General features: G+C 41.0%; 9 protein-coding genes across 9 annotated transcripts; 6 read left to right on the top strand and 3 right to left on the bottom strand. All coding sequences in view use genetic code 12, as the record gives it.

Moving 5' to 3' along the window:
- Positions 1-217: 217 nt before the first annotated feature.
- Positions 218-6,601, bottom strand: GLT1 (glutamate synthase (NADH); the record flags this gene model as incomplete). The annotated part of the gene is made up of 1 exon (XM_051752775.1): positions 218-6,601. The coding sequence occupies one exon, from the start codon at positions 6,599-6,601 to the stop codon at positions 218-220; it is 6,384 nt and encodes a 2,127-aa protein (XP_051608119.1).
- A 2,262-nt stretch (positions 6,602-8,863) lies between these two features.
- Positions 8,864-9,970, top strand: KGF57_003365 (exosome non-catalytic core subunit; the record flags this gene model as incomplete). Its single annotated transcript, XM_051752776.1, has 1 exon — positions 8,864-9,970. The coding sequence occupies one exon, from the start codon at positions 8,864-8,866 to the stop codon at positions 9,968-9,970; it is 1,107 nt and encodes a 368-aa protein (XP_051608120.1).
- Positions 9,971-10,496: 526 nt separating this feature from the next.
- KGF57_003366 (putative ubiquitin-specific protease) lies at positions 10,497-14,393 on the top strand (the record flags this gene model as incomplete). Its single annotated transcript, XM_051752777.1, has 1 exon — positions 10,497-14,393. The coding sequence occupies one exon, from the start codon at positions 10,497-10,499 to the stop codon at positions 14,391-14,393; it is 3,897 nt and encodes a 1,298-aa protein (XP_051608121.1).
- A 230-nt stretch (positions 14,394-14,623) lies between these two features.
- Positions 14,624-15,061, top strand: RPS23A (40S ribosomal protein uS12; the record flags this gene model as incomplete). The annotated part of the gene is made up of 1 exon (XM_051752778.1): positions 14,624-15,061. One exon carries the CDS (start codon positions 14,624-14,626, stop codon positions 15,059-15,061), a length of 438 nt encoding a protein of 145 aa, XP_051608122.1.
- Positions 15,062-15,212: 151 nt separating this feature from the next.
- On the bottom strand, positions 15,213-16,403 carry KGF57_003368 (uncharacterized protein; the record flags this gene model as incomplete). The annotated part of the gene is made up of 1 exon (XM_051752780.1): positions 15,213-16,403. One exon carries the CDS (start codon positions 16,401-16,403, stop codon positions 15,213-15,215), a length of 1,191 nt encoding a protein of 396 aa, XP_051608123.1.
- A 380-nt stretch (positions 16,404-16,783) lies between these two features.
- On the top strand, positions 16,784-17,740 carry KGF57_003369 (uncharacterized protein; the record flags this gene model as incomplete). Its single annotated transcript, XM_051752781.1, has 1 exon — positions 16,784-17,740. One exon carries the CDS (start codon positions 16,784-16,786, stop codon positions 17,738-17,740), a length of 957 nt encoding a protein of 318 aa, XP_051608124.1.
- A 154-nt stretch (positions 17,741-17,894) lies between these two features.
- BUD6 (Bud6p) lies at positions 17,895-19,916 on the top strand (the record flags this gene model as incomplete). Its single annotated transcript, XM_051752782.1, has 1 exon — positions 17,895-19,916. The coding sequence occupies one exon, from the start codon at positions 17,895-17,897 to the stop codon at positions 19,914-19,916; it is 2,022 nt and encodes a 673-aa protein (XP_051608125.1).
- Position 19,917: 1 nt separating this feature from the next.
- Positions 19,918-21,153, bottom strand: KGF57_003371 (uncharacterized protein; the record flags this gene model as incomplete). The annotated part of the gene is made up of 1 exon (XM_051752783.1): positions 19,918-21,153. One exon carries the CDS (start codon positions 21,151-21,153, stop codon positions 19,918-19,920), a length of 1,236 nt encoding a protein of 411 aa, XP_051608126.1.
- A 465-nt stretch (positions 21,154-21,618) lies between these two features.
- KGF57_003372 (uncharacterized protein) lies at positions 21,619-24,696 on the top strand (the record flags this gene model as incomplete). Its single annotated transcript, XM_051752784.1, has 3 exons — positions 21,619-21,635; positions 21,971-24,274; positions 24,519-24,696. The coding sequence occupies 3 exons, from the start codon at positions 21,619-21,621 to the stop codon at positions 24,694-24,696; spliced, it is 2,499 nt and encodes an 832-aa protein (XP_051608127.1).
- Between the last annotated feature and the right edge of the window lie 186 nt (positions 24,697-24,882).

Genomic DNA, 24,882 nt, shown 5'->3' on the forward strand with positions numbered 1-24,882 from the left:
GAGTGGTCAATTTTGATGATAGGCATTGTATCATCTTGTTAAAAGCATCAACCTTAATACTGTTGTTATTGGCTTTATATATTATTGAGGTAGTTGTCAGTGGTTGCGTAGCCAATAGAGGTAAATGGATGGAATTCAATAAGCTAAACAAATGCCAAGCAGAGAGAAAGACGTCAGGAATTTTACAAATAATTTATACATTAAACTCTAATAAAACTCAAGCTTCGCAATACACCTCGAGCAACTTGTAATTCCTTTGCTCAATAGATCCATTACCGGGTAATCTGGTTGAAGACATCAAATACTCGTCAACCTCTCTAGCTGCTTGTCTACCTTCTTGTATACCCCAAACAACTAAGGATTGACCTCTTCTACAATCACCAGCAGCAAACAAATTAGATTCATTGTCAACTTTGTAAACATTAGGGTTAACAGTGGTGATTGTGCCTCTCTTTGTCTTTTGCACTTCAAGATTATCTGCGTCAGGTCCGATGAAACCCATAGACAACAACACAACATCAGCTGGGAAAAATTCTTCACTACCTGGAACTTCAGCCATTTGCCAAGCACCCAGATCAGAACGTTTCCACTCGACTCTGACAGTTTTTATACCCTTGACTTTACCGTCCTCGCCAACAAATTCCTTGGACAAGATTGAGTATTCTCTTGGATCCTTACCGTAGTGAGTCGAAACTTCAGTGTGTCCATAGTCAACTCTAAAGATTCTGGGCCATTGTGGCCATGGATTATCCTTTGGTCTCGACGCAGGAGGATGAGGCAACAATTCAAAGTTGGTGACGGATTTGGCTCCGTGTCTGGTAGACGTACCCAAACAATCATTACCTGTATCACCACCACCAATAACAACAACGTGTTTACCCTCCAAAGTCTTGCGTACTTCTTCTAATTCGTCATCCAAGAGCGCCTTGGTGTTCTTGTGTAACAATTGCATGGCAAAGTTGATGTTCTCCAATTCTCTTCCTGGAATCTTCAAGTCTCTAGGAATGGTTGAACCAACAGCAAAGACCACAGCATCAAAGTTGGATTGCAATTCAGACACGGTTATGTCTTCACCAACAGTAGTGTTGCAAACGAATTCAATACCCTCTGCAGCTAACAAGTCAGTCCTTCTCTTGACAATTCCCTTGTCCAACTTCATGTTTGGAATACCATACATCAACAATCCACCTGGTCTGTCGCTTCTTTCATAAACAGTGACTGAGTGACCGGCTTTATTTAATTGGTCGGCACATGATAAACCGGCTGGTCCTGATCCAATAATGGCCACAGTCTTACCTGTTCTGTGAGTTGGAGGTTCTGGTTTGATCCAACCCTGTTCGAACCCGTAATCAATGATGGCACATTCAACTGACTTGATGTTAACGGGATCTTCATTGATACCCAAAACACAAGCACCATTACATGGAGCAGGACAAATCCTTCCAGTAAATTCGGGAAAGTTGTTTGTCATCATCAACCTTTGCAACGCATCAAACCACCTATCGTTGAAAACCAATTCGTTCCATTTTGGAATGACATTGGAGATTGGACAACCAGTGTCAGAGGTACAGAATGGAACACCGCAATCCATACATCTAGCAGTTTCATACTTCAACTCATCCTTGGTCAATCTCAGGGTCATTTCATTCCAATCTTTGGTTCTCAGTTTGGCATCTCTGTACTTTTCGTTTCTACGCTTGTACTTCATAAAGCCTCTAACCTTGTCCAATTTGACTGGTGCCTTCTTTTCAAACTCTGTGTCGAAAATCGTGTCCTCGACATCAGCAACCTTTGGTTCATTGTTCTTACTTGATGGGCGGTGAACGTGTCCCTTCTTGATCTTGTATGCTTCACCATTAGTAACGTCAGATTCAGGGTCTTCCTTGATTGACTTCATAAATTTGCTCAATTCTTTCTTCTTTGCCTCCTCTGCAAGTTTCTTTTCCTTCTCCAATACCTTTTTATAATCATAAGGCAACACCTTGACAAATCTAGGCAAGTATCTATTGAAATCATTCAAGATTCTGTCGGCAACTTCGGATCCAGTGTAATGACGATGATCCTCAATCAAGTTTCTCAAAAATGCAATTTCATCAGTTTCAGCAACAGAGGAAAGTTCAACATTGGCTTTGTTGACTTTATCTGAGAAATCTTGAGCCATGTCCAAGACGTAAGCAATACCACCACACATACCAGAAGCAAAATTTCTACCAGTTGACCCAAGAACAACAACTCTACCACCAGACATGTATTCACAACCATGGTCACCAGTACCTTCAGTCACAATAATGGCACCCGAGTTCCTAACTGCAAATCTTTCCGCAGCAATACCTCTAATAAATGCGGAACCGGATGTAGCACCAAAGAAGGCAGTGTTACCGGCAATGATTTGGTCCTCTGCTTTGAACTTTGATTCAAGTGGTGGGTATACAATGATTCTACCTCCTGATAACCCTTTCCCGATATAGTCATTGGCATCACCTTCTAATTCTAATGTGACACCAGATGCCAAAAAGGCTCCAAAAGATTGGCCAGCAGAACCAGTGACATTGACATGGATAGTATCATGAGGCAATCCTTGTTCTCCAAAAGTTTTTGACACTCTATAAGACAAAGTGGTACCCAAAGAACGATCAGTATTGACAACTTCACAATCAATGGTGACTGGTAATCCTTTAGCCAAAGTCAACTCTGACTCATCAATCAATTTATTGTCAACTCTGATGTGCAACTTGTGGTCTTGCTTTCTAACACAGTGTGTAGCAACTCCAGGTCTAATTGTATGGGCAGGAGTAAGGATTGGCGACAAATCGATATTGGCACTCTTTGTGTTTCTAAAATCATCTCTAACCTTCAACTTTTCTGCTCTTCCAACCATTTCAGCAACAGTTCTAAAACCTAATCTGGCCATAAATTGTCTCAAGTCATTTGCCATGTAGTAGAAAAAGTTGATGACATGCTCAGGAGTACCTTCAAACTTTTTTCTCAATTCAGGGTCCTGAGTTGCAATACCAACCGGACAAGCTCCGGTGTGACACTTTCTCATGTAAATACAACCCATGGCAATCAAAGGAGTCGTTGCAAACCCCCATTCCTCGGCACCCAACAAACAAGCAATTGCAATATCTCTACCGGTTCTCAATTGACCATCGGTTTGTAAAATGACCCTTCCCCTCAAATCGTTCAAAACCAATGTTTGATGGGACTCAGCTAAACCCAATTCCCAAGGTAAACCAGCATATTTGATAGAGGTCAACTTGGCTGCACCAGTACCACCATCACCACCAGAAATCAAAATGTTTTCGGAACCAGCTTTGGCAACACCAGCTGCAACAATACCGACACCGACTTCGGAGACCAACTTGACTGAAGTTCTGGCTCTTGGGTTTGAACATTTCAAATCATACAACAACTGCTTCAAATCTTCAATGGAGTAGATATCGTGATGTGGAGGAGGAGAGATCAAACCAACACCTGGAGTCGAGTGTCTAGTTTTACCAATCTCTGCAGACACCTTGTGTCCTGGCAATTCACCACCCTCACCTGGCTTAGCACCCTGAGCCATTTTAATTTGTAACTCATCTGCATCAGCCAAGTAGTAAGAAGTGACACCGAATCTTCCTGATGCAACTTGCTTAATGGCGGATCTCATTGTGTCACCATTTTCGCTAACTTGTGAACGAGCTGCGTCTTCACCACCCTCACCAGTGTTTGATTTCCCGCCCAATCTATTCATGGCAACAGCCAATGTAGAGTGAGACTCCATAGAAATGGACCCATAAGACATGGCACCGGTAAAGAAACGACGGACAATTTCTGTCCATGGTTCAACTTGGTCAATTGGAACAGGAGTAGATGATTCAAAGTCAAAGTCCAACAAACCACGTAATGTACAGTTTCTCACGGCTTCATTCTCCTTCTTACAATAGGCATCGAAAGCTCTTTCATTCTTGTTACGAACAGCATCTTGCAATGAGGCAATTGCAGCAGGCTCGTTGATATGTGCATCCCCACCATCTCTCCAGTGGTATTCACCGGTTTCTGGTAAACCAATTGGCTTGACTGTATCTCTTGTTGGGAATCCCCTTTCATGCAAAGTGAATGCGTCTTGGGCAATGTATTCAAATGTGACACCCTTGATTCTGGAAGCGGTACCAACAAAGCATCTATCAATCACCGAGTTGTCAACACCAAGAGCTTCAAAAATTTGAGCACCTTTATAAGAAGCCAATGTTGAGATACCCATCTTGGACATAACTTTCAAAATACCGGCATCAATAGATTTTTTATAATTGTCAATAACTTTCTCTTCTGTCAAGGATTCATTCTTCAAAAGGCCTTGTCTCTTCATTCTCACCAAAGTTTCCATTGCCAAGTAAGGGTTGATACCATCGGCACCATAACCAACCAAGCAACATGCATGATGAACCTCTTTTGCTTCCTGTGTCTCGACAATCAATGCAACTTTCGAACGTTGCTTTTGTCTAACCAAGTGATGGTGGACAGCACCCACTGCAATCAAAGCGGAAATTGGTAACCTGTCAGCACTGGTGGCAATATCACTCAAAACAATGATTTGATTGTCATCGGCAATAGCTTTAGAAGCAGCCTGGCAAATTCTATCAATGGTGTTGATATATCCTTGGATACCCTCAGATTTTTCAAATGTAAAGTCAATATTGGCAACTGACCAAGTAGGGTAAACTTTTTCAATGTTTTGAATAGCCAATAACTCGTCATTGGTTAAGATTGGCGATTTCAACAATAATCTATTCAATTGGTCTGGTCTCATTTCCAAAAGATTACCTTGTGGTCCCACATAACATTCCAAAGACATGACAATCTTTTCTCTAATAGGGTCAATTGGTGGGTTAGTGACTTGAGCAAATAATTGGCGGAAATACTCATACAACAACTTGGGTTGTTCAGAGATGCACGCCAAAGCATTGTCATTACCCATAGATCCCAATGCTTCATTCCCCTCTGCCATTGGTGCCAAGACAAATAAAACTTGTTCGTGAGAATAACCGGAAGCCACCAATCTAGGATCGGTTTCAATTGTCAAATTGGCATCTATAGGCTTTGCGTTCAAATTGATATTTCTTGATTCAAACTTTTCTGATAAATCTTTCAATGAAATCATATTGGCCAAGACCCAACTCTTGAAGTCAAATCTAGAAGCAACATTGTTCTTCAACTCTCTATCATCAACAATTCTTCCTTCTTTGGTATCAACCAACAACATTCTGCCTGGCTGTAATCTTCCCTTTTGTAAAACTTTTTCTGGTTCAATGCCAATAACACCAACTTCCGAAGCACAAATCATTCTGTCGTCATCGGTGACATAGTACCTACATGGTCTCAAACCATTACGGTCCAAGTTGGCTCCACAGTACCTATCGTCAGCAAAAGTGAACAAAGCAGGACCATCCCAAGGTTCCATCAAACAAGCAGCCCATTCGTAAAAGGCCTTCTTTTTTGGGTCAATGTACTCGTCATTTTGCCAAGCCTCTGGAATCATCATCATAACTGCTTCTGGCAAGGATACAACTCCATTCACAACCAATAACTCCAAAACATTATCAAACGCAGCTGAGTCTGACCCACCTTCTTCAATAATTGGAAACAACTTGTCCATTTCTTCGCCAAACAATTTGGATTTCATGACACCTTCTTTGGCTCTCATCCAGTTTTTGTTACCTCTCAAAGTGTTGATCTCACCATTATGAGCTGCTAGTCTCAATGGTTGAGCTCTATCCCAAGATGGGAAAGTGTTTGTTGAGAATCTAGAGTGAACCAAGGCAAAATGAGACTCGTATTCTGAATTGACCAAGTCATGGTAGTATGCATAAACTTGGTTTGGAGCTAATTGACCCTTGTATACAATAGTTTTTGACGAAAGTGAACAAATGTAGAACCAGTTGTGTAATCCAATTGTGTGGGATGATTGTTTCCTCAAGATGAACAATCTTTTTTCAAATTCTTGTTGGTATTTTGATGCAAATTCTTCTTCGTCGACATCCAAATCCAAAATCTCCTTCATAACGACAGCTGGTTGTAAAATGTATGGCTCTCTGGACAAGGAAGCTGGTCCCAAAATAGAAGAATCGTGTGGTACCTTTCTCCATCCCAACACCTTCAAATCCAAAGAATCGGCAATATTTTCAAATGTCTTTTTGGACTTGTCAAAAACGGCATCATCCTTTTTGAAGAACAAATTACCTACACCGTATTGGCCCTTTTTAGGTAATGTGACATTGCAGTGGTATGCAAACTCGCGTTTTAAGAATTTGTGTGGGATTGAACTCAACAAACCAGCACCATCACCGTCTTTAGGGTTCAATTCACCCCCTCTATGGGTCATGTTACATAACAAGTTCTTGGCGTCTGATACAATTTTGTGAGATGGTGAACCTTTCAAGTGACAAGTGAAACCAACACCACAGGCATCTTTTTCGTATTCTGGGTTGTAGAGACCTTTTGCTATAGGCAAGGAAGAAGCCCAAGATTTGTTTTCTGGAACCTCATCATATTGGTAAATGTTAGTCTCGCTAAACTCTTGTTGAGGTAAGTATGAGGAGGTAGTTGCAGTGGTGCTCATTGAATAATCTTCTTCTCTCTGGCAAACTGTAGTGAGTAGTAGAGCTATAACGGGATGGAAAATAAGAAAGGAAACAGAAAAAGAAAAAATTGAAAACTAAACCACTAATGAATGCTCTAACAAGACAGTAGTATACCTCTTATGTTATGATGATCCAGATCCTCAAACGATGATAAAAAGAAAGAAGTAGAAGAAGTAGAAGAAGAAGAAGCAAAAGAAGAAGAAGCAAAAGAAGAAGAAGCAAAAGAAGAAGAAAAAGAAAAGTTGGAAGATTTAAATCTGGGGGGGACGAATGGAAATTTTGAAAAAATAATTAAAAAATAAAAAATAAAAAAAAAACAACAACCATACTTTAGAAAGACAAAGAGACAAAGAGAACGAGAAAGCGACAGAAGAGAAAAAATTGGAAATTGGAAAACAAACACACAAAAGAATTTCGCAAAACCCCATGTGCTTTCGTCACATCTTTGAAGTAATGTTCCCACTTACATCAGAGGACTTAGCCCTTCTAGAAATGGATACCAATTACCAGCTCAAGCGTCGGAGTTCATTTTGTAAAAGCAATGAGTGTTCTGTGTTTAGAGAAGAGGCAAATAGCAAAGTAAAACCTTAACAGTTTATAAATCATAGATAAGGGAAAGGAAAAATAAAAAAAATAAAGGGCAAAGGAATACTTCTAAGACTTCACCAAAGAGCATTAGAACTTACGTCGCAATGAACAGTGTATATCAAATCGAACGATCCCACCAGTTAGTAATAAGCAGATGAGACAATTCCAGACCAGTTGTCCTAATTGCCTACCAACCAATTTGCTAACATTCTTCTTTCATTGCCAATGAAGAAATAAAAATAAAAATAAAAATAAAATAAATCAATAAATCAATAAATCAATATTTTTTTGCATTGTTTATTATTCTTTTTTAATAACTTTTGTGTCATCTATATCTATTTTCTTTTTGTTTTTGGTTAGTCTTTATTTTGTCCTTAATCTCAAGCCAATCAGATATCGTTAATTTAAAATCAGTCACGTGTACTCTATATAAACTGAAGAACCCCCCCCCCAAAAAAAAAACAAAAAAAAAACAAAATTATGTAAAACTTTCTCCTCCTCTTTTAAGCGGTTCTCTTGCATAACAAAAGATCCTTGTATCCTATTGTACATACAACTGCCAAACTTAAATCATATTTATATAGAATAACAAACTTTTGAGATGTCGTGGGGTTTCTATTTTTTTTTTTGTTTTTTTTTTGGTCCAGTTGTAGATACTATAGATTTGCTGCTGAGAAACTCTCATCCTTTACCCTAAAAGGGTAACATTTTACCATCTCTTCGAAGCAAATAGAACTGTCTCTCCGTATGCTATCATGAATGGTAAAAGCAGATGCTCTCATTATCTTTTCCTGGAAAAAACACCGCAAATCTTATGCAAGAAAAGCCAAATTTTTAATCTCAATTGTTCCTCGGCAGAACCCGTAATGTCACCATCTCAGTGCGAAAAATAGATGGGCCGGCCAGATGGCCCCATCCCTAAACCGGAAGCGTGGCAGAGAAGAAAGAAAAAAAAAATAAGAAAAAAAAAATTCTTAAAAACTCGAGTTTTTGTGGCACCAATGAGTCACTCTCCCCAAACTAGAAAACGAAAAACAAAACAAAATTGTGCGGAAATTGTAACTGCACGTGAAGAAAGGAAAGAAAAAAAAAAAAAAAGAAAATCATAGTGAGCGGGTCAGGAGTTTGATACACAGTGTAACCAGGTGAGAGAACCCAATCGATAGCTAACATCTGCGATGTAATTCTCTTTAAATTGTCTTGCTCTAAAGAGTTGAAACTCTGCTGCCTACTCCCCTTTCTCTGTTTTTGCTTCTCTATAGTTACTAAGAACACTTGATCTCAACAAAACAGTGTAAAGTTGTTCAACTTTTTACTGAATTTTTGCAGCAATACAAGTCAAATTTTTTGGTTTTTCAGTACAATGTCATTTTCCCTGAATAATTTAGTTTGTTCAAAGGGCAGGAGCATTGAAAAAAAAAAAAAAATTACTTATAAATACACATCAGGCCTATAAGTGCTGTAATACCTTCAAGGCATCATAAAGTATGCACATGAACTCTCTAGGTGGATCACATTGTCGCATTTGTGTAAAACCCGACATTCATTTCTTGTCCCCCCTTGCACTACCGATCTAACCTCATCAAAAAAATAATTTCACAACATCTCTCTCCTTGACAAAGGCGCTCTCTTCCTATATTCAGAGAGAGCAAATGGTTGAATTGAAACAAGTGTCATTTACACCAGATGTATTAGCAAGAGTAGCTCCAGACGTCTCTCTACAACGTCATCTATCGATTGGAATTAGGCCCAATTTACGAAACTTTACCGAGTTCAAAGCAGTTGAATTTGGCAACGGTTTACAATTACAACGTCATGAAAACAACGTATTTGCTTCATCTATCGTGAAAAGTGGATCTACTACTGTTATCACTACAATTAGTTTGGGAATTGTTGAAGATTTAGGCAACAGACATAACCAACGCACTCAACATTTTGCCAGTGTTTACCCCCAAGTTGAAATACTTCGTGGTAGATCTGGTGCTCCAACTGATGAAGAAATGATTATAAGCCAAGATTTGTTTGAAACTTTTGGACATTGCAAAATTATACCCCAAGAGAGTTTAAATATTGACAATATCGGTATCTTGATCAAAGACGAAGAGACTGGCAAGGAGGAGATTTTGTATCCTGATTTGAATGAATCACAATGGCAGTATGTGAATTTGTCAAGCATGCATAACAAGCCATTCCAATTTGTTTTGTTGGCTAGTACAAAAGTATACCTGAGAGAAGTCTCAACAAACTCTATATTTGACTTGTGTTTTGCTTCGATATTGAAAGCATTAAAAGATTTGAAATTACCCAGATGCTATGTCAATGATTCGATAACCACTAAAATCTCGATCAGGTCTAGAAAATCCAATGCAAGAGGCTTGGTGGATACAAGTACGGGTGTTTTGAACTTGGATTTGAGACAGGGTTCACAGTACAAGTTAGAATTGAATGCGAAGCCAGATACGATTTCAAGTAACTTTGGCGTGATTAAACTAGAGAAGAGGAATAAATCAGAAGGAGAAGAACATGAACAGGAACAAGATGGTGACATCTTTGTGGATAGCAACGAAGAAGACGAACCTATTTTGTTGACCGATTTAGAAGGTGAAGCTGAAGAGTCAACTATATTGTCAAGAATATCAGTCGTTAATAACTCAGACTCGATAAATAAGATAAGTTTGGTCAGTAATGGTGATATTACTTTGGAAACACTTAGGCGAGCACTTGAGATATCGAAGCAAAGGGCCAGCATGTACTCTTGAGGTGTACATATAAAGAGTGACATAGATTATAACTGGTGTATGTGTGTGTATGTCGTGACAATGCATAAAATTGTGGCAAAAACAAAAAAAGAAGCCTCTCTCTTTCTCTCTCTTTCTCTCTCTCTCTCTCTCTCTTTCTCTCTTTCTGTTGAGTGCCAAAGCGTTAACAAACTGTTAACAACTGTTAGACGCGCGCGCGCAACTAAAATTTCTTTACAACCAAAATTCCAACTTTTCTATCCTTTAAGATATATCTGTTGCAGCATCCCAAGGTTGAAAATTACACATCATTGGTGGCACTGCACTCACTTAAAACAACGACAATTTGCAAAACACTTAGCGAGTGTCAAAAACATCTAACTATTCTCAATTGCTTGCGAAGAAATCGCGGAAACGCAGCGATCATAAGTAGATTGAATCGACAACTCCATACGCCCTACGCCCACATCACCCGTATCTGCATCCGCACCAGCACCCGCACCCGCAACTTCACGAATCACACTTACCATCCCCCCACACACACATCATGTCTGATGAAGAGCACCAAGAGATTACGAGCTACAGCGCATTACAGGGAAATGAAGGAGACGTTTTGTCGTCTTCAACCAGCTCCATCTCTAACAAATCAACGATAAATAATTCGCCAATTGAAGATGGCAATAAAGTGGAGGCTACCCAAGACAACCACACAAATAATGACGAAGAGTTGGCAAAGGATTTGGAAAACAGACGTGCATTGATCAAAACACTATTGAGTGAACAAGATTGGAAAGAAGGTGACACATGCGTTGTTATTCCGAAATTGTTCATTGATTCATTTTTCACCACGCAAGCAATGTCCATTGATGAATTGAGAAATATTCTTGGTCCTATGGATTTTCATACAATAGTTGACAACTCGGGCCAACTTTTTCCACCAGAGAACGAACCCGCGCCAACAATAGCCGTATCCCAAAACGTCTTTCAGCATCTTTCATACTGGTTTGGTGTATTGGGCCAACCCCTTGAAAGATCGTTCATCACCAATCCACAGACAGGCGTTGTGGAGATTGAGAGGTGGCCAATTGCGTTTGCGATACACTGTATAGGAAAGAAGCCACATCAACCGGCATACTTTAGACACGGTTATTCACGACATAATCACCATCACCATAATCATAATCATGAGCCTGAGAATGAAGGACCTTACTTTGTTTCAGTGTCAAGAACCAAAACCTTTTTGTACTTGCTTGAGCTCATCAAAGACCAGCTTTTGAAATTATCAAAAAGATCAATTGATGATTTTAGATTGTGGTTTGTTTCCGATTCCAAGCAGAACGAATTGCCATACTTGATAACAACAACTAACTTTGTCTACAAAATTTCCAGAAAGAATTTGGTTCCTCCAAACGTTCTCAAGAGGACTTTGTTATCTGAAGGTGTTGATGATATTATTTTCCACGTGGTGATTGAATACAAGGAAAAGAGCAACATGCAATTCCCTATTGACACATTTGTTCAATCTCGTATTAGTGCAGAGGAAAACAACTTGAAATTAGGTGGTCATATGGGGCTATCCAATCTCGGAAACACTTGTTACATGAATTCGGCATTGCAGTGTTTACTTCATGTTCCAGAAATCAATCAGTATTTTTTTAACAATATATACCAAAAAGAGCTAAATGTTGACAATCCACTTGGGTATAATGGAGACGTCGCAAACGCTTTTGGATCCTTGTTGAAGCTGGCTTTTGACCCTGCAAAGAGCCTGTCGAGTATGTCACCTCGTGATTTCAAGCACACTATCGGTAGATATAGCTCCATGTTCTCAGGATACTTGCAACAAGACTCGCAAGAGTTTTTGAGCTGGTTACTCGACGCATTGCACGAAGATTTGAATCGTATTCAGAAAAAACCATACTGTGAGAAGCCAGAGTTGAAGGATGATGAAGTGGACGATAAAGAAGCAATCGCTAGACTCGCAGAAACGTGTTGGAACCAGCACAAGCAAAGAAATGATTCTGTGATAACGGACTTGTTTACAGGGTTATACGAATCGATATTGGTGTGTCCGGATTGTGGCAAGACATCAATAACATTTGACCCATTCAGCGATTTAACCTTGCCGTTACCCATCAACAAGAAATGGTATCACACATTTACGGTTGTTGATTATTCCAAAACACTAGTGAATGGGATCCTGAAAGTTGAAGTTGAATTGAAGACCACCTCAAATTATGATGATTTGATCAATTATTTGTCCAATTTTCTCAACGTTGGAAATGAGAGTTTATTTTTGTACGAAGTGTTTCAGCACGGAATATATGCCGATTTCCAAAAGAATCGAATCAAGAATAAGTTTTTACCGATTAGTGATCTTATCAAAGATGGCGATGATGTTGTTGTCTACATTATTCCTCATAATACCGAGACTGATGTGATTATTCCCGTGTTCAATGTGGTGGAAGATAGCGACACACTGTACCGAATGGAAAACTATTTTGGCATCCCATTGTTTATCACTCTTTCGAAGGATCAGTTGAACAGTTTTGGCACTATTAGACAGAAATTGTTGGAAACCGTCTCCTTTTTGACAACTGTTGACCTTGTTGGTGAATATGAATTGGTTAAGCAAGAGAATGAGAATTACACAGGTAAAAAATACTATAGCAAGCGGGATTTTCCAACTTTGGCCACCGAGGAAAATGGCAAGGCAGAAGATGAATACGACAGTGATGTATCATTGGCCAATCCCTACGTTGATGCCGATTTCGGGTTCAAGATCAAGTACATTTATGATTGCGAGATTCCAAGTAGCCAAAAGTCTCGCTTCAGTTTCAATTCCGATAGCCATGCATCAACAACAACTATTCATGTTCCTTTACACAAGCCTGCGATCAGCACCTACAAGCTATTGTCCGAGAAATTACCACCTTCAAAGAGGATGTACTATCATTCTCAAAGGGCCGGTGGTACACTAGCAGAAGAAAAACCAGCAGAGGAGGACAAGTCACTCTCAGGTCCTGAAGAGAAGCTCGACGGCTACTTGGTGCTGCGTACAAACACGCCACAAATTATGCCATTGGGAAGAGACGAGTGGAATGACTCTAATGAAGCTGTGGCTTCAATTGATGAGCGTATACAAGTTGAAGGTAAGCTGGAACTGGAAGCCAGTAACACCCTTGAGCAAAGTTTGCGACCCGCTTTACCACCACGCCACCAACCAAACTCGAACCTCAACTTGTCAGATACCGAGAGTGAGGGAATGTTTGGCTCGAGCTCATTTATGCCGCCACAAACCGTTTGTCCAGATCTGACAAAGCCCTCAAATATCAACTCACCATTGGAGTCCAACTTTGACGAGGAGGCCAATACCACTACGACATTGGTGAATCGAAGTTCAGTTTTGTTGTGTGATTGGGATAAGGATATTTATATGAAGTTGTTTGGTAACACTTCACTCACTACGTGGGTCACACCCCCAGAGCTTGTGAACCAAGAGTTAGTTGAAAGCAAGGCGAGGTTTGAGCGCCAACGGAAAAGCAAAATAACTTTGGCCGAGTGTTTGAGAAGCTTTAGCACTCCTGAGGTACTTGGTGAACATGATTTATGGTACTGTCCTAATTGCAAAGACCATAAGCGAGCTACAAAATCAATTCAGATTTGGTCAACTGGGGATATTTTAACAATTCATTTGAAGAGATTTCATAGTGCTCGTGCATTTAGTGACAAGATTGATGTTGTGGTTGATTTCCCCATTGAAGGTTTGGACATGAAGCCGTACTTGGCTAATCCAAGCGTACAAGAAAAAGATTGCATTTATGATTTAATTGCAGTTGACAATCATTATGGAGGATTGGGCGGAGGTCATTATACTGCGTCAGTGAAGAATTTCAAGGATGATAAATGGTACTACTTCAATGATAGCAGAGTTACAGAGATCAACAATCCAGAAGAGCTTGTATCTAGTGCTGCTTATTTACTATTCTATCGCAAAAGAAGACCTGATAATGAGCTGCTAGGAGGTGACAATTTACGCGAGATCCTCAAACGTGGCGAAGAGGAGTACAAAGCTAAGGCTATCGAAAAAGAAGAATTGTTGACCGATTTGCAAAAACTGATTGACAAGTACCACTCAGCATTACGATTCGATCAAAGTCAAGACGGGGAGATTGACTATGAGAGTGAATTGTCAACTGGCGAGGTTGCTGATGAAAAAAGTAGCGGAGAGGAGCATGAAGTTCCAAAGCCAGCCAGAAGACAAAGAGTATTACTGAAGGACGGAGAAGATGGCCACTGCTCGTTGCATCACAGTAACAGCAAACGACAGAAAATGAACTCGAGCCCTCCTGAGGATGCTGATGTGCTGCTGTCTGAAAACTCCGATTTGAATGGGGATGTGACAGGTAGAGAGACATCAACAACCGAAGTGAAGATAGATTAGGTAATAGAAAATCTCATTTGTTCTCGTGCACGTTACCTCAGGGCTTCAGCCCTATGTAATATTCTTTTTTTTTGTGCACACACACACGATTTCTGTCTCCCTCTCTCTCTCTCTCTCTCTCTTTTCCACTCGCTCGCTGTATCACACTGTACGACTCTTCTATATACAATTTTTTTTTTTCCAAAAAACCTCCTTCTTACCACTTTTACACCAACTAAAGCAAAGTAACCATGGGAAAAGGTAAACCAAGAGGACTTAACTCAGCTAGAAAATTAAGAGTTCACAGAAGAAACAACAGATGGGCCGATCAAGCTTATAAGGCTAGATTGTTGGGAACTGCTTTCAAATCATCCCCATTCGGAGGTTCATCCCACGCCAAAGGAATTGTATTGGAAAAGATTGGTGTTGAATCCAAACAACCAAACTCCGCTATCAGAAAGTGTGTCAGAGTCCAATTAATCAAGAATGGTAAGAGAGTTACTGCTTTCGTTCCAAACGATGGTTGTTTGAACTTTGTTGATGAAAATGACGAAGTCTTGTTGGCCGGTTTCGGTAGAAGAGGTAAGGCAAAGGGTGATATTCCAGGTGTCAGATTTAAGGTTGTCAAAGTGTCAGGTGTTTCTTTGTTGGCCTTGTGGAAAGAAAAGAAGGAAAAGCCAAGATCGTAGGGGAGTTGGTGTCTGTACAATAGCAGGATTAAGTACTGGAAAATAATACATAAAGTCATTTACGAGAGAAGAAAGTGTCTCTTTTTCTTTTTTCTTTTTTTGTTTTTTGTAAGAATAACAAGGATAAAGAAGAAGACGTTGATAAAACTACTTAGATACTCAAATCTCTACCTTCGATAGATGGGCCGCCTTTCTTTGTGGCTTTTCTCTTTGTTCCCATGGTTGTCAATTTTTGGTTCAACTTTCTAAACCTCTCATCATAACCCCTGCCTGCTTGTCTCTGCAACAAGTTAGGATTAACCTTAGGAGCAATCTTATAAGCAGCAGTACGGGCTGTGGGGATAGCAGCCCTCTTTCTTCTCTCGGCATTTTGTTCGTACAAGGTCTTTGGCGCAGTTTGCTTGTTACCACTGGACAATTTGTTGGAATATTTTGTCCTGTTGTATTCACTAAACTGTATTGATCTATCCTTGTATGAGTCTGATTTGTTCAAAATTGGTCGAGTCCAATCACCAATTAATCGATCAACTACTTTCTTCAACAGCGGCTCCGTCCTCTTTGATCTTTGATAAAATACTAAAACTTTGCCTATTCCCGAGGCTACTAAATGGTGGGTCTTTATTGGCAAGGTTTCCAATGAGTTTATTAGTTCTTTTTGAATTTGGTAAGCTGGCATACTTGCATCAGGCAACGGTTCCAACCACAACCGTACTGCTTCCAAAAGATTGTTATCCAAAATTGATTCAGCCAAGTCAGCTCTTGACAAAATATTCAATACTTCCTCCAACAATTTCAACTTTTCAGTAGCAATCTGCCCCTGTGAGTTCTTTTCGACATCCAAGTTTGCCGCATTGATCATTTGCCCTTTCAAGTCATCGATTTTATCATCTTGCATTCTTTCGATATCGTCCTCATCGGCTTTTCTTCTTCTATTTGATTTGACTTTGATGGCAGCCGTCATCTTCTCCTCTAATTCCAAACGTTTCCTCTGTTGTGGGTTCATGTCGTCGGAGATGTTTGGTGGTTGCTCGTTGCTAACAGGCTCAACACTCTCAATGGGCCTGGCTCTTCTTATAAACTTCTTCTTAGTATCGAATCGATCATCGGTATTGGTGAGTTTCTTTACCTTGATTGAATTGATTACCTCTTCGTCGTCGTATGGTTCTTCAGTTGTGGCTTGATGGTTATTTGATGCATCATTTGGATTCGACTCGTCTTGACGATCTTCCCCCGTTTCGTCATTACTTCCGGCCGGAGCGCTCGGGGCCTGCTCTGAAACAGTCTCACCTTCGTTAGCCCCCTGTTGTGCTATATTGACTGCTTGAGCTGCAATCAGTTCCATTTGTTGATCAAGATCCATTTTCAGTTCCTTGTTCGCTTGCGAACGAAAGAAACTTTTTTGGTGGATCTATTTTTTCTTGCCCATATTCGAAATATTTTACAACACCCCTAACCAAGGAAAATACTCTTGATACCTACTCTTCTGAACTGCTCACTATCAGTCATACTCTTCTTTATATACGGAAACTCTTGTTTCTTACTACAAACCTTGTGTAACTTTAGTACCCCCTCCCCTCCTCCTATGCACGTGATCGTTTTCAAAGCTGTATAATTTTTCCACAACGAGAAATTTGCAAAAAAAAGACCACCACCACTACAACAACAGCAACAACAACAAGAATCACACACACACACACACACACACACACACACCGATCAGGCATGTCAGATTTCGTTGGAAAGACCATTTCCTTGATTTCTAAAAAGAATTTGAGATATGTCGGTATTTTAGAAAATATCAATGCCGACGATGCTACAATTGCATTGAAGTCAGTGAGGATGTTTGGTACCGAAGGAAGGTTAGGACAACCGCATTTGGAAGTACCTCCAAGAAATGACATTTACGACTATGTCGTCTTTAGAGGTAATGATGTTGACGATTTATCGGTTTTGGATGTTCCTATTGAGCAAGTGAGACCTGCTTATCCCCCTATTGGAACGTCTGGGTTATATCCCACACCAACCTCACAACCACAACAACCACCATACCCCCAACAATTTCCACCACCGCCTACCACAACTGCAAATGTGAACCAGCCAGGACCAAGTTCAGCGCAAACTGCAGCAGCACCAGCACCAGCACCAGTGCCAACTCCAAGTGAAACCTCTGCTCCGGTCCCCAGTGAACAACCACAACCCACGAAAACTACTCAAGAGAAGGCACCAACAAAGACTAGCGATGCTGCGGAACCCGGGTCTTTACCCAATGTAACAGAAAAGGAAAGTGAGGATTCAAAGGAGATTGCACAATCTCAACCAGGATCGAGACCGAGACCACCTAAACAGTCAAACTTGGATTTTGAAGGAGATTTTGATTTTGAGCTGTCCAATGCCAAATTTCAAAGAGACGTAAAGGAGCAAGATGACGGACCCAAGTACAACAAGCAGTCCTCGTTCTTTGACTCCATCTCATCCTCGACTGAGGAAAGAGGTCACAATAGGAATAGATGGGCAGAGGAAAGGAGTTTGAATTTTGATACATTCGGCGAATCTGGTGCTAGAGGAAGAGGAAGAGGAAGGGGTAGAGGCAGAGGCAGAGGCGGTAGAGGGAGTGGAAGGGGAAGAGGTGGCAGAGGAAATTGGAGGGGTAGAAGCGAGCCAACACCTGAATGGGCGTAAAATTATAAGAGTAGGTGAAAAAGTAAGAGAATAAAATATTGTGTATAAAATTGTAATGTTGTACCACACGCAAAAGAAAAACTAAATACATATAGATCACCACCACACACACACACACACACGCATACACACTCTTCCATCTTCAATATCTCCAATGTCATCATCGTTTCGTTCATCACAGGAAACTCTCATCAGTCCCAAAAGGAAATCATTAAATACCATTGAGACGTGCGTCACCCGATTATTAGTTTCAACAAAGCACTTGCTTGAGAGTTTAACACAATGGGCCCGGCAGGAAGCAGATGACAAGTTTGTATCAGATGCATACGTGAAATTGGGCAACGACTTTAGGGCTGCAACAAAAGCATTTGCAAATAGCGGGGTTGATACTTCGGATCTTGGGAATGTACCGCAAGCATTGAGATCAATCTTGGAATCTGCGTTAAATGAGGCCCCGTCACAGGAGAATCTCGATCGATTTTTGCCTGAAATAAGAAACATTATTGTTACGTTACTACAAAGATTGAAAGCGAAACAGGCTCGTGCCAAAGTGGTGTCTCAGGAACGTGCCAGGCAAGAGTGGAGCAGAGAGCAGAACAGCAGAGAGCAGAACAGCAGAGAAGTGGATAGCAGAGAAGTGAATAGCAGAGAGCAGAACAACCGAGAGGGGATCGAAGAAGAAGGTGGACACGAGCCGCATCCAAGCATTTCAAAACCAAGACGTTCTCAGCTCTCTCACCCAAGGGAGTCTGGAAGGTCTCAAAATGATGCTCTACTTCAACTTCAAAATGGAGATGCCATGCAGCGTCGTGCCAGCAAGCGATTTAGCGCCTACCAATATGCTAAGCTCACTCACCAAAGCACTGGAGCCGACTCTTCACCGGCACTTCCCGCACCTAAATCTCCCAATATATCTGCAAGTACTTCAATGCAGGAGGACCCGGCTCAAGACATTACTGTGTTGTTGAGGATAGGACTGAGAACTAAAAAGGCTCGTCTCTCCACTCCAATCACGCTAGCCTCCATCCGCCTCGCATTTGTTGAAAAATTCGCTTATTCTCCTGGATCCGGCAACTTCCCTGACATTTATATACAAGATCCTCGAGCCAAAATATTTTATGAGTTGGAAGAGCAATCCTTGAACGACGTGAAGGATGGGTCGTTGTTGAGCTTAAACGAGGAAAATTCTGACCAACTAAGCGAGTTGAATACAAAACTCGACGCTTTAATGAAAAAGATTGATTCAATGAATAGTGAAGTCAATGTTCAAGCCATGGTTCCAGTGCCACCACCTAGCTCCGAGTCATCATCAGACGATCGAAAAGAGATCTCGAGAATTGAAAATGAACTTCGTGCTATTAAACAATTGAACAAAAATTCCACCGATTCCTTCAAGCTGGTGCTTGCAAGCATCTCCACTCAGTTGAGCAAATTGCAGGAGTCAAATGTTGAAATTTCACAAGGCTCAAACCGAACCTATATGGAGTCATGTCATACGAAACTCTCTGACGAGTCAGATGCGTTGTTGACCAAAGTTGACGATTTACAAGACATTATGGAAGAAATGAGGAAAGATGTTGCCCAAAGAGGCGTTCGAATTGGAGAGAAACAGTTGAAATACATAACAAAGGAAATTACCGATGCAAAGAAGTCACTTGATGAGATGAATAGCTTTATAACCAAAGAGAAGTCGATTTGGAAAAAAATTTGGGAATCGGAATTGGATAAAGTTTGTGAGGAGCAGCAATTTTTCAAATTGCAAGACGACTTGACAAGCGACTTACAAGTAGACTTGCAAAAGATTCAAGAAACTTACGAATTGATTGAGCAGTGTTCCATTGAACAAAGTAAAGGAGCATCAGCCAAGCGTAACAAGTTTGTGGCCAATTTACGTATTCCCGAACCTGGTGAAAGTTTGCACGATATTCAAGGACAAGTGTTGGTTGATATTGCTCAATTGAACCCGAATCATGAAAGCAGATTGGAGGCTATTGAACGGGCAGAGAAGTTGCGAGAGCGTGAGAGACAATTGTCACAATTGAATAAGTTTCAAGAAGAATTGGGTGATTTTGTTGAGGATAAGCGACTCAAAAATTCAGGAGGGATTGAAGAAATCGAATCTTTACGAAAACAACGGGATGAGGAAAATTTGAAAAATTCGTTTGGAATAGTATAGGTTACATCCATTGATTATGCTTAGATTTAAACCGCTTCATGTAAATGTCAAATACTCTTGGAAATGGATCATTTTTGCTTAGAACCACCGATTTGTTTGTCAATTTACCCTTGATTAAATTTGAATCGATCAAAGTCACAAACAAATTCTCTTTAAAGTAGATGTCTCCACCAGGTACAAGGTTGCAAGGCATCGTAGTTTGCCTTCCCAAGATCTTCCAACAATTTTTTACCAAATTTCGGTAAATTAAAATTTCGATCTTATTCATCAATAGTAGTAAATTCTTGCTTTTAAGATAGTGGTGGTTCATTTCTACGATGGCTTTGAAAGACGCATAGTCACCCGGACGAATAGCTCTGGACATTTCTTCATACATGTTAAGGAAACCCACCACGTACTTGTTGTTCTTTTGCGCTCGTTTCAACGCTGTAAAATTCGGGGTCTTCCCAATCACCAAACTGATTGGAATCAATAGTTCGAGAATCATTTGCTGGTTTTTGCCACTATCGGTCCTCGTCAAGCACCATTTCAAAAGCTCAAAACTTTCCATCAATTCATATTTTATGAAATAATAACGAGCAAGATAATAACGATATTTCAACTGCTCCGTCATGGGGAAATCAACCAATTTCAAACTGGTGTTATTCATATTGCTGAAAATGTTTCGACAAAGTAAAGGATTATCCAATTTCCAATAGATGAAACAAAGCTTATTGCCCAAGTATAGTATGATCGATTCTTTGTACGCGGAATTGATACGAATATTGTTGAAGATTTTCAAAATCACACTAGCAATATAATTTAATCGAAATTTCCCTCCATTTTCTTTGAAAAACATCTGCGTATCCAACTGTAGCGCCCATGGTGTTACTAATCCAATTGTCGATTTGATAACACCAGATAAAAGCCAGCCGAAATTGTTGTTGTTGAATGCGATGGCTAGATTGTTCAAGTATGTGGTGTATAAGTCAAACGATTGTAAAACAGACCACGGATCCATCTCGGTACAAAGTTTCACAAAGCTTGATACAACTGCTGGAAACGCTGGCCATTCATCATCGTACAAAGTTGTAATTTGGTGTGACGGGAGTGTTGAAGTACCGTTGTAAATTGAGGCAATGAAACTATTTTCTGCAGGATTCACCGAGAGTAACCTTGACAAGATATTAAACCGCTCTTGCTTGTTTTTCTGGTATGAATTGTTGATTTCGGCTATAAGTTGGGATTCGCTGCTCATATTGGGAACAGAGCTCGGTGAGGTTACCCTTCTTACGACTATTTAAAACTTTGATTTGAAAAAAGAACTCCATATCTGCAGTCACGTGAACACGATTTGAAACCGCTCCAATGCCCCCTAATATTAAACCTGACTATTCGAGTAAAAAGCAACTGCAACATATCCAACACCAACACATTAACCACTTCAAATTCACAATTGAGCAACATCACTGATGTGGTGCAAGTCACCTCTCACAGACTAGCCGTTCCTGCACTCGTCATTCCAAACTACATACTCTTTACGATGTATTGCAATGTGTGCTGCAAAAAATCGAGTTCGCACAAGCTAGACACAGGAGGGACACGAAACAGGCACACAGGACTAATCGTATCCATAAATGCATGCTTGTCTGTTGCTAATAGAGTCAGAAGTGAGCACAAGATAAAGACAGCCATGGTTTTCAAAGAGTCTTGCTTCACTACAATGCCAACGATTCGGAAGTGACTAGTTTACTCAGATAATATAGTTTAGATTCATCACATCAATTCAATAATGTACCTATACAGCCTATGTACGATACGTACCAGTCAACTCTCATAATCAACAACACACCCTCAATTCAAGTCACTCATTCTTCTTCCTGGTAGTTTTCTGTAATAAGTGCTCTGATTTTCCCCCGAAACATATCAAAATTTCAGTCCACAAATACACATCATAACAGAATTCCCCCTTTTCCTCTTCTTCCTCCTCTTCTTCTTCCTCCTCTTCTTCTTCTTCTTCTTCTTCTCCTCATCATCATGTCACCCCAATACGCCGCTACTAAGCGCACACGTAGCCTGCGTATTATCGTTACTCGCCACTCAGTGGATAAAATGAAAATGTTCACTATTATGACGAGTAGTAAACCAGTCCCAGTTGCAAATGCAACTAACCAATTGGTCCCGGATCACTCCAAGTCCGAGACTAATGATGATCACCACCACCACCACCATCACCATCACCACCATCACCGTCACCACGAACACCAACACCCCAATTACCATCACCATCACCCCAACCACCACCACCAAGACCAAAACCAACCCCACCACCACCAAGACCAAAACCACCATGTGAACAACAAAATACAAAATGAGAAAGTTTTCGAGCAACACATCACCTCGAATTCGAAAACTGAGATGATTGAAGTTCATGTTGATGATTCTGTCCCATTGGAAGCAAAAGAGGACAGATCTAGCCAACTAGTCGACAAGTCCATGTCTGAGTATGCAGAATTGGCTGAAATTGGACGCCAGAAGGAAGACAATAGTCAGGTCGACCCTTTGGTTAGAGAATTAGATGAGCTATTTGCTTATTTTGAAGCAGAAGCAGGGTGGAGCGGCCGTGTACCTAACGAAGCCGATCTCAACGCAGTTGAAGTAGATGAAGATGACAGTCCAATTGCACCATTGAGAATTAGGAGACGCGAGCCAGTTGCACCAGTTGAAGATGACACTACTATTACGCCATTGAGAATCAAGAAGCACAAGCCAGTTGCACCAGTTGCACCTGTTGAAGATGACACTCCTATCACGCCATTGAGAATCAAGAAGCACAAGCCAGTTGCACCAGTTGAAGCGATTGAAAAGGCCGGTCCGATTGCGCCATCGGAGTTAACTGACAGTGAAGCATTTGAAGCTATTTCTGAAGCGCCATTGAGTGTGGCGAGGAGTCCAGTGCATAAGATTGTTGAGTTGGCTGTGCCGGAAGTAACCGATTCTGTCGATATGACCGAGAAAAAGTCTCCTCCTGAATTGGAAAAAAGTGAGGGTGAACAGCACTTGAAGTCAGTCGACAACAACAACAACAACAACAACAACAGCAATGAGAATGAAAATGTTGCTGATTGTAAAGAGACGTGCTTGGCTCCTCCTGAAACTGTCCCTGTTGCAAGTGACTTGAAACCAAAAGCCAAATGGAAGGCAAGGTTGAGTCAGAAATGGTCCAAGATTGGATCTGCTATGAAGTCCAAAGTCGAGGACAAGCAGACTGCGAACTGTGAGACCAGAGGGACAGACAATTCGGAGAAGCCTCCCTTCAAGGACAAGTTGAGGTCATTGTTTGGGAAAAAGCGCATGAGATTTGAAACCACGGGTGAAGTAGTGGTTTTGTTTGATGCCGACGACTACAAAGATGAAGATCAAGAGTTGTTTGTAGTCGATGATGAGGCTGAAGAGTGTTGTACTGCAACCAACACCACCCGCGTTGATGACCCAGGAGCGAATTCGAACTCGGGAGCTATTGAATTGCCAATCGAAAATCGTGATAGCAATGAAGTTACTGGTACTGTTGTCGAAGGCAATAATGAGAATGCTCAGCACGAGGTTGAAGCTTCGCCACTGGTGTCAACTTGTCTGAAAGCTGAACTTGAATTGAAGGCAGTTAAGGAGGAGTTGGCTTTGACGAAAGAGATCCTAGAGTTGACTAGGCAGGAATTGAGATTGACGAGAGAAGATTTAGAATTGACAAGGATTAAAGCTGAAGCTGTTGGTTCTGAAACAAAACCTGCCTGTCTTGAGAGACAAGTTGCTGCTCCTGAAAGCGAAGCTGCTGCTCCTGAAAGTGAGATTCCTGAATTGATAACTGTTCCCCCTCCACCAAGACCTGCTACCCAAGACATTCCAATGAAGGGTAAGAATGCCAGACTCAAGAGGATTTGGAGCAAGGTAAAGAAGCCTTTCAAGAAGCGTGCTCGTGTTGCTGACGCCACTGTGAATGCCCAGGATTGTGATGACGATTTGTTGTCTCCTTATGCTGGCCATGAGTTGAATCATCCTTATTCTGAACACGCTATGATCTCCCCTGCAATTGACACTGCAGAAGCTGGTTGTGAAAATGAAGGTGCAACCGCAGATGTGTCCGATGTTTGCAAGAAAGGCAAACGCAAGGGTAGAAAGAAGAGAAAGCGTACTGACAAACCAGGCGAGGAAGAGATGCCAGCTGAAAGTGGGTCGGCAAGTGAATTCGAAGAAATCGACCTTCTGGAACCGCAGACTGGAAACAGCCAGCTCGAAGGCAATGCTCTTGGAAGCCATATGGAAGAAGCTGAGCAGGTTTCTGGCACCGGGGTTCAGGATACTGGACAAGAATGGAGGACAAAGTGGCGCAAGTTTTGCGAAAGGGTCCGAACCATGTTCAGAAGAAGAACCAAAGTCGATTCCCGCTGATGGCAACAATGAGGTTTTGGATGACGTTGTTTTGCTACACCTCGATGTTGGAGTTTGACCAAGATGTTGGTCAGTTGTTTTTTTTATTTTTATTTTTTTTGGTATGCGCGGTTTTTGTGGCAGACGGATTATAGACCAAGACCTGTTGATGGTCAGACCAAGTGGTTCAAGTTATAGGCACATTGATACTCCTTGTGAAGTTGACGAGTCCAGCAGTGTGGCGTGGTTGTTTGAACGTACTGCACCAGCACCGGAGAGATATGAACGGCGTGTCTGGATGATGGACTCGGAGAGAGGATGTATCAGTGTTGATGACGATGAAGTTGAACAAGCAGAATTCATCGGCCCAACTTGAAGGAATCGGAGAATGGTATTTGTCTCAGTTGAATATGTCATGTTGAGAGATTTTGAATGAATCAATTGTACCTGAGGATGATGATGATGATGATGTTGTTGTTGTTGTTGTTGTTGTTGGTACTTGATGACATGAGACATACTATGAAAACCTTGACAAGAGCAGTGGCGACGTTGGACTGAATCT

This window comes from Candida theae (assembly GCF_024610275.1).
Source record: "Candida theae strain CBS 12239 chromosome Unknown scaffold70, whole genome shotgun sequence".
Classification (NCBI taxonomy): Eukaryota; Fungi; Ascomycota; class Pichiomycetes; order Serinales; family Debaryomycetaceae; genus Lodderomyces; species Lodderomyces theae.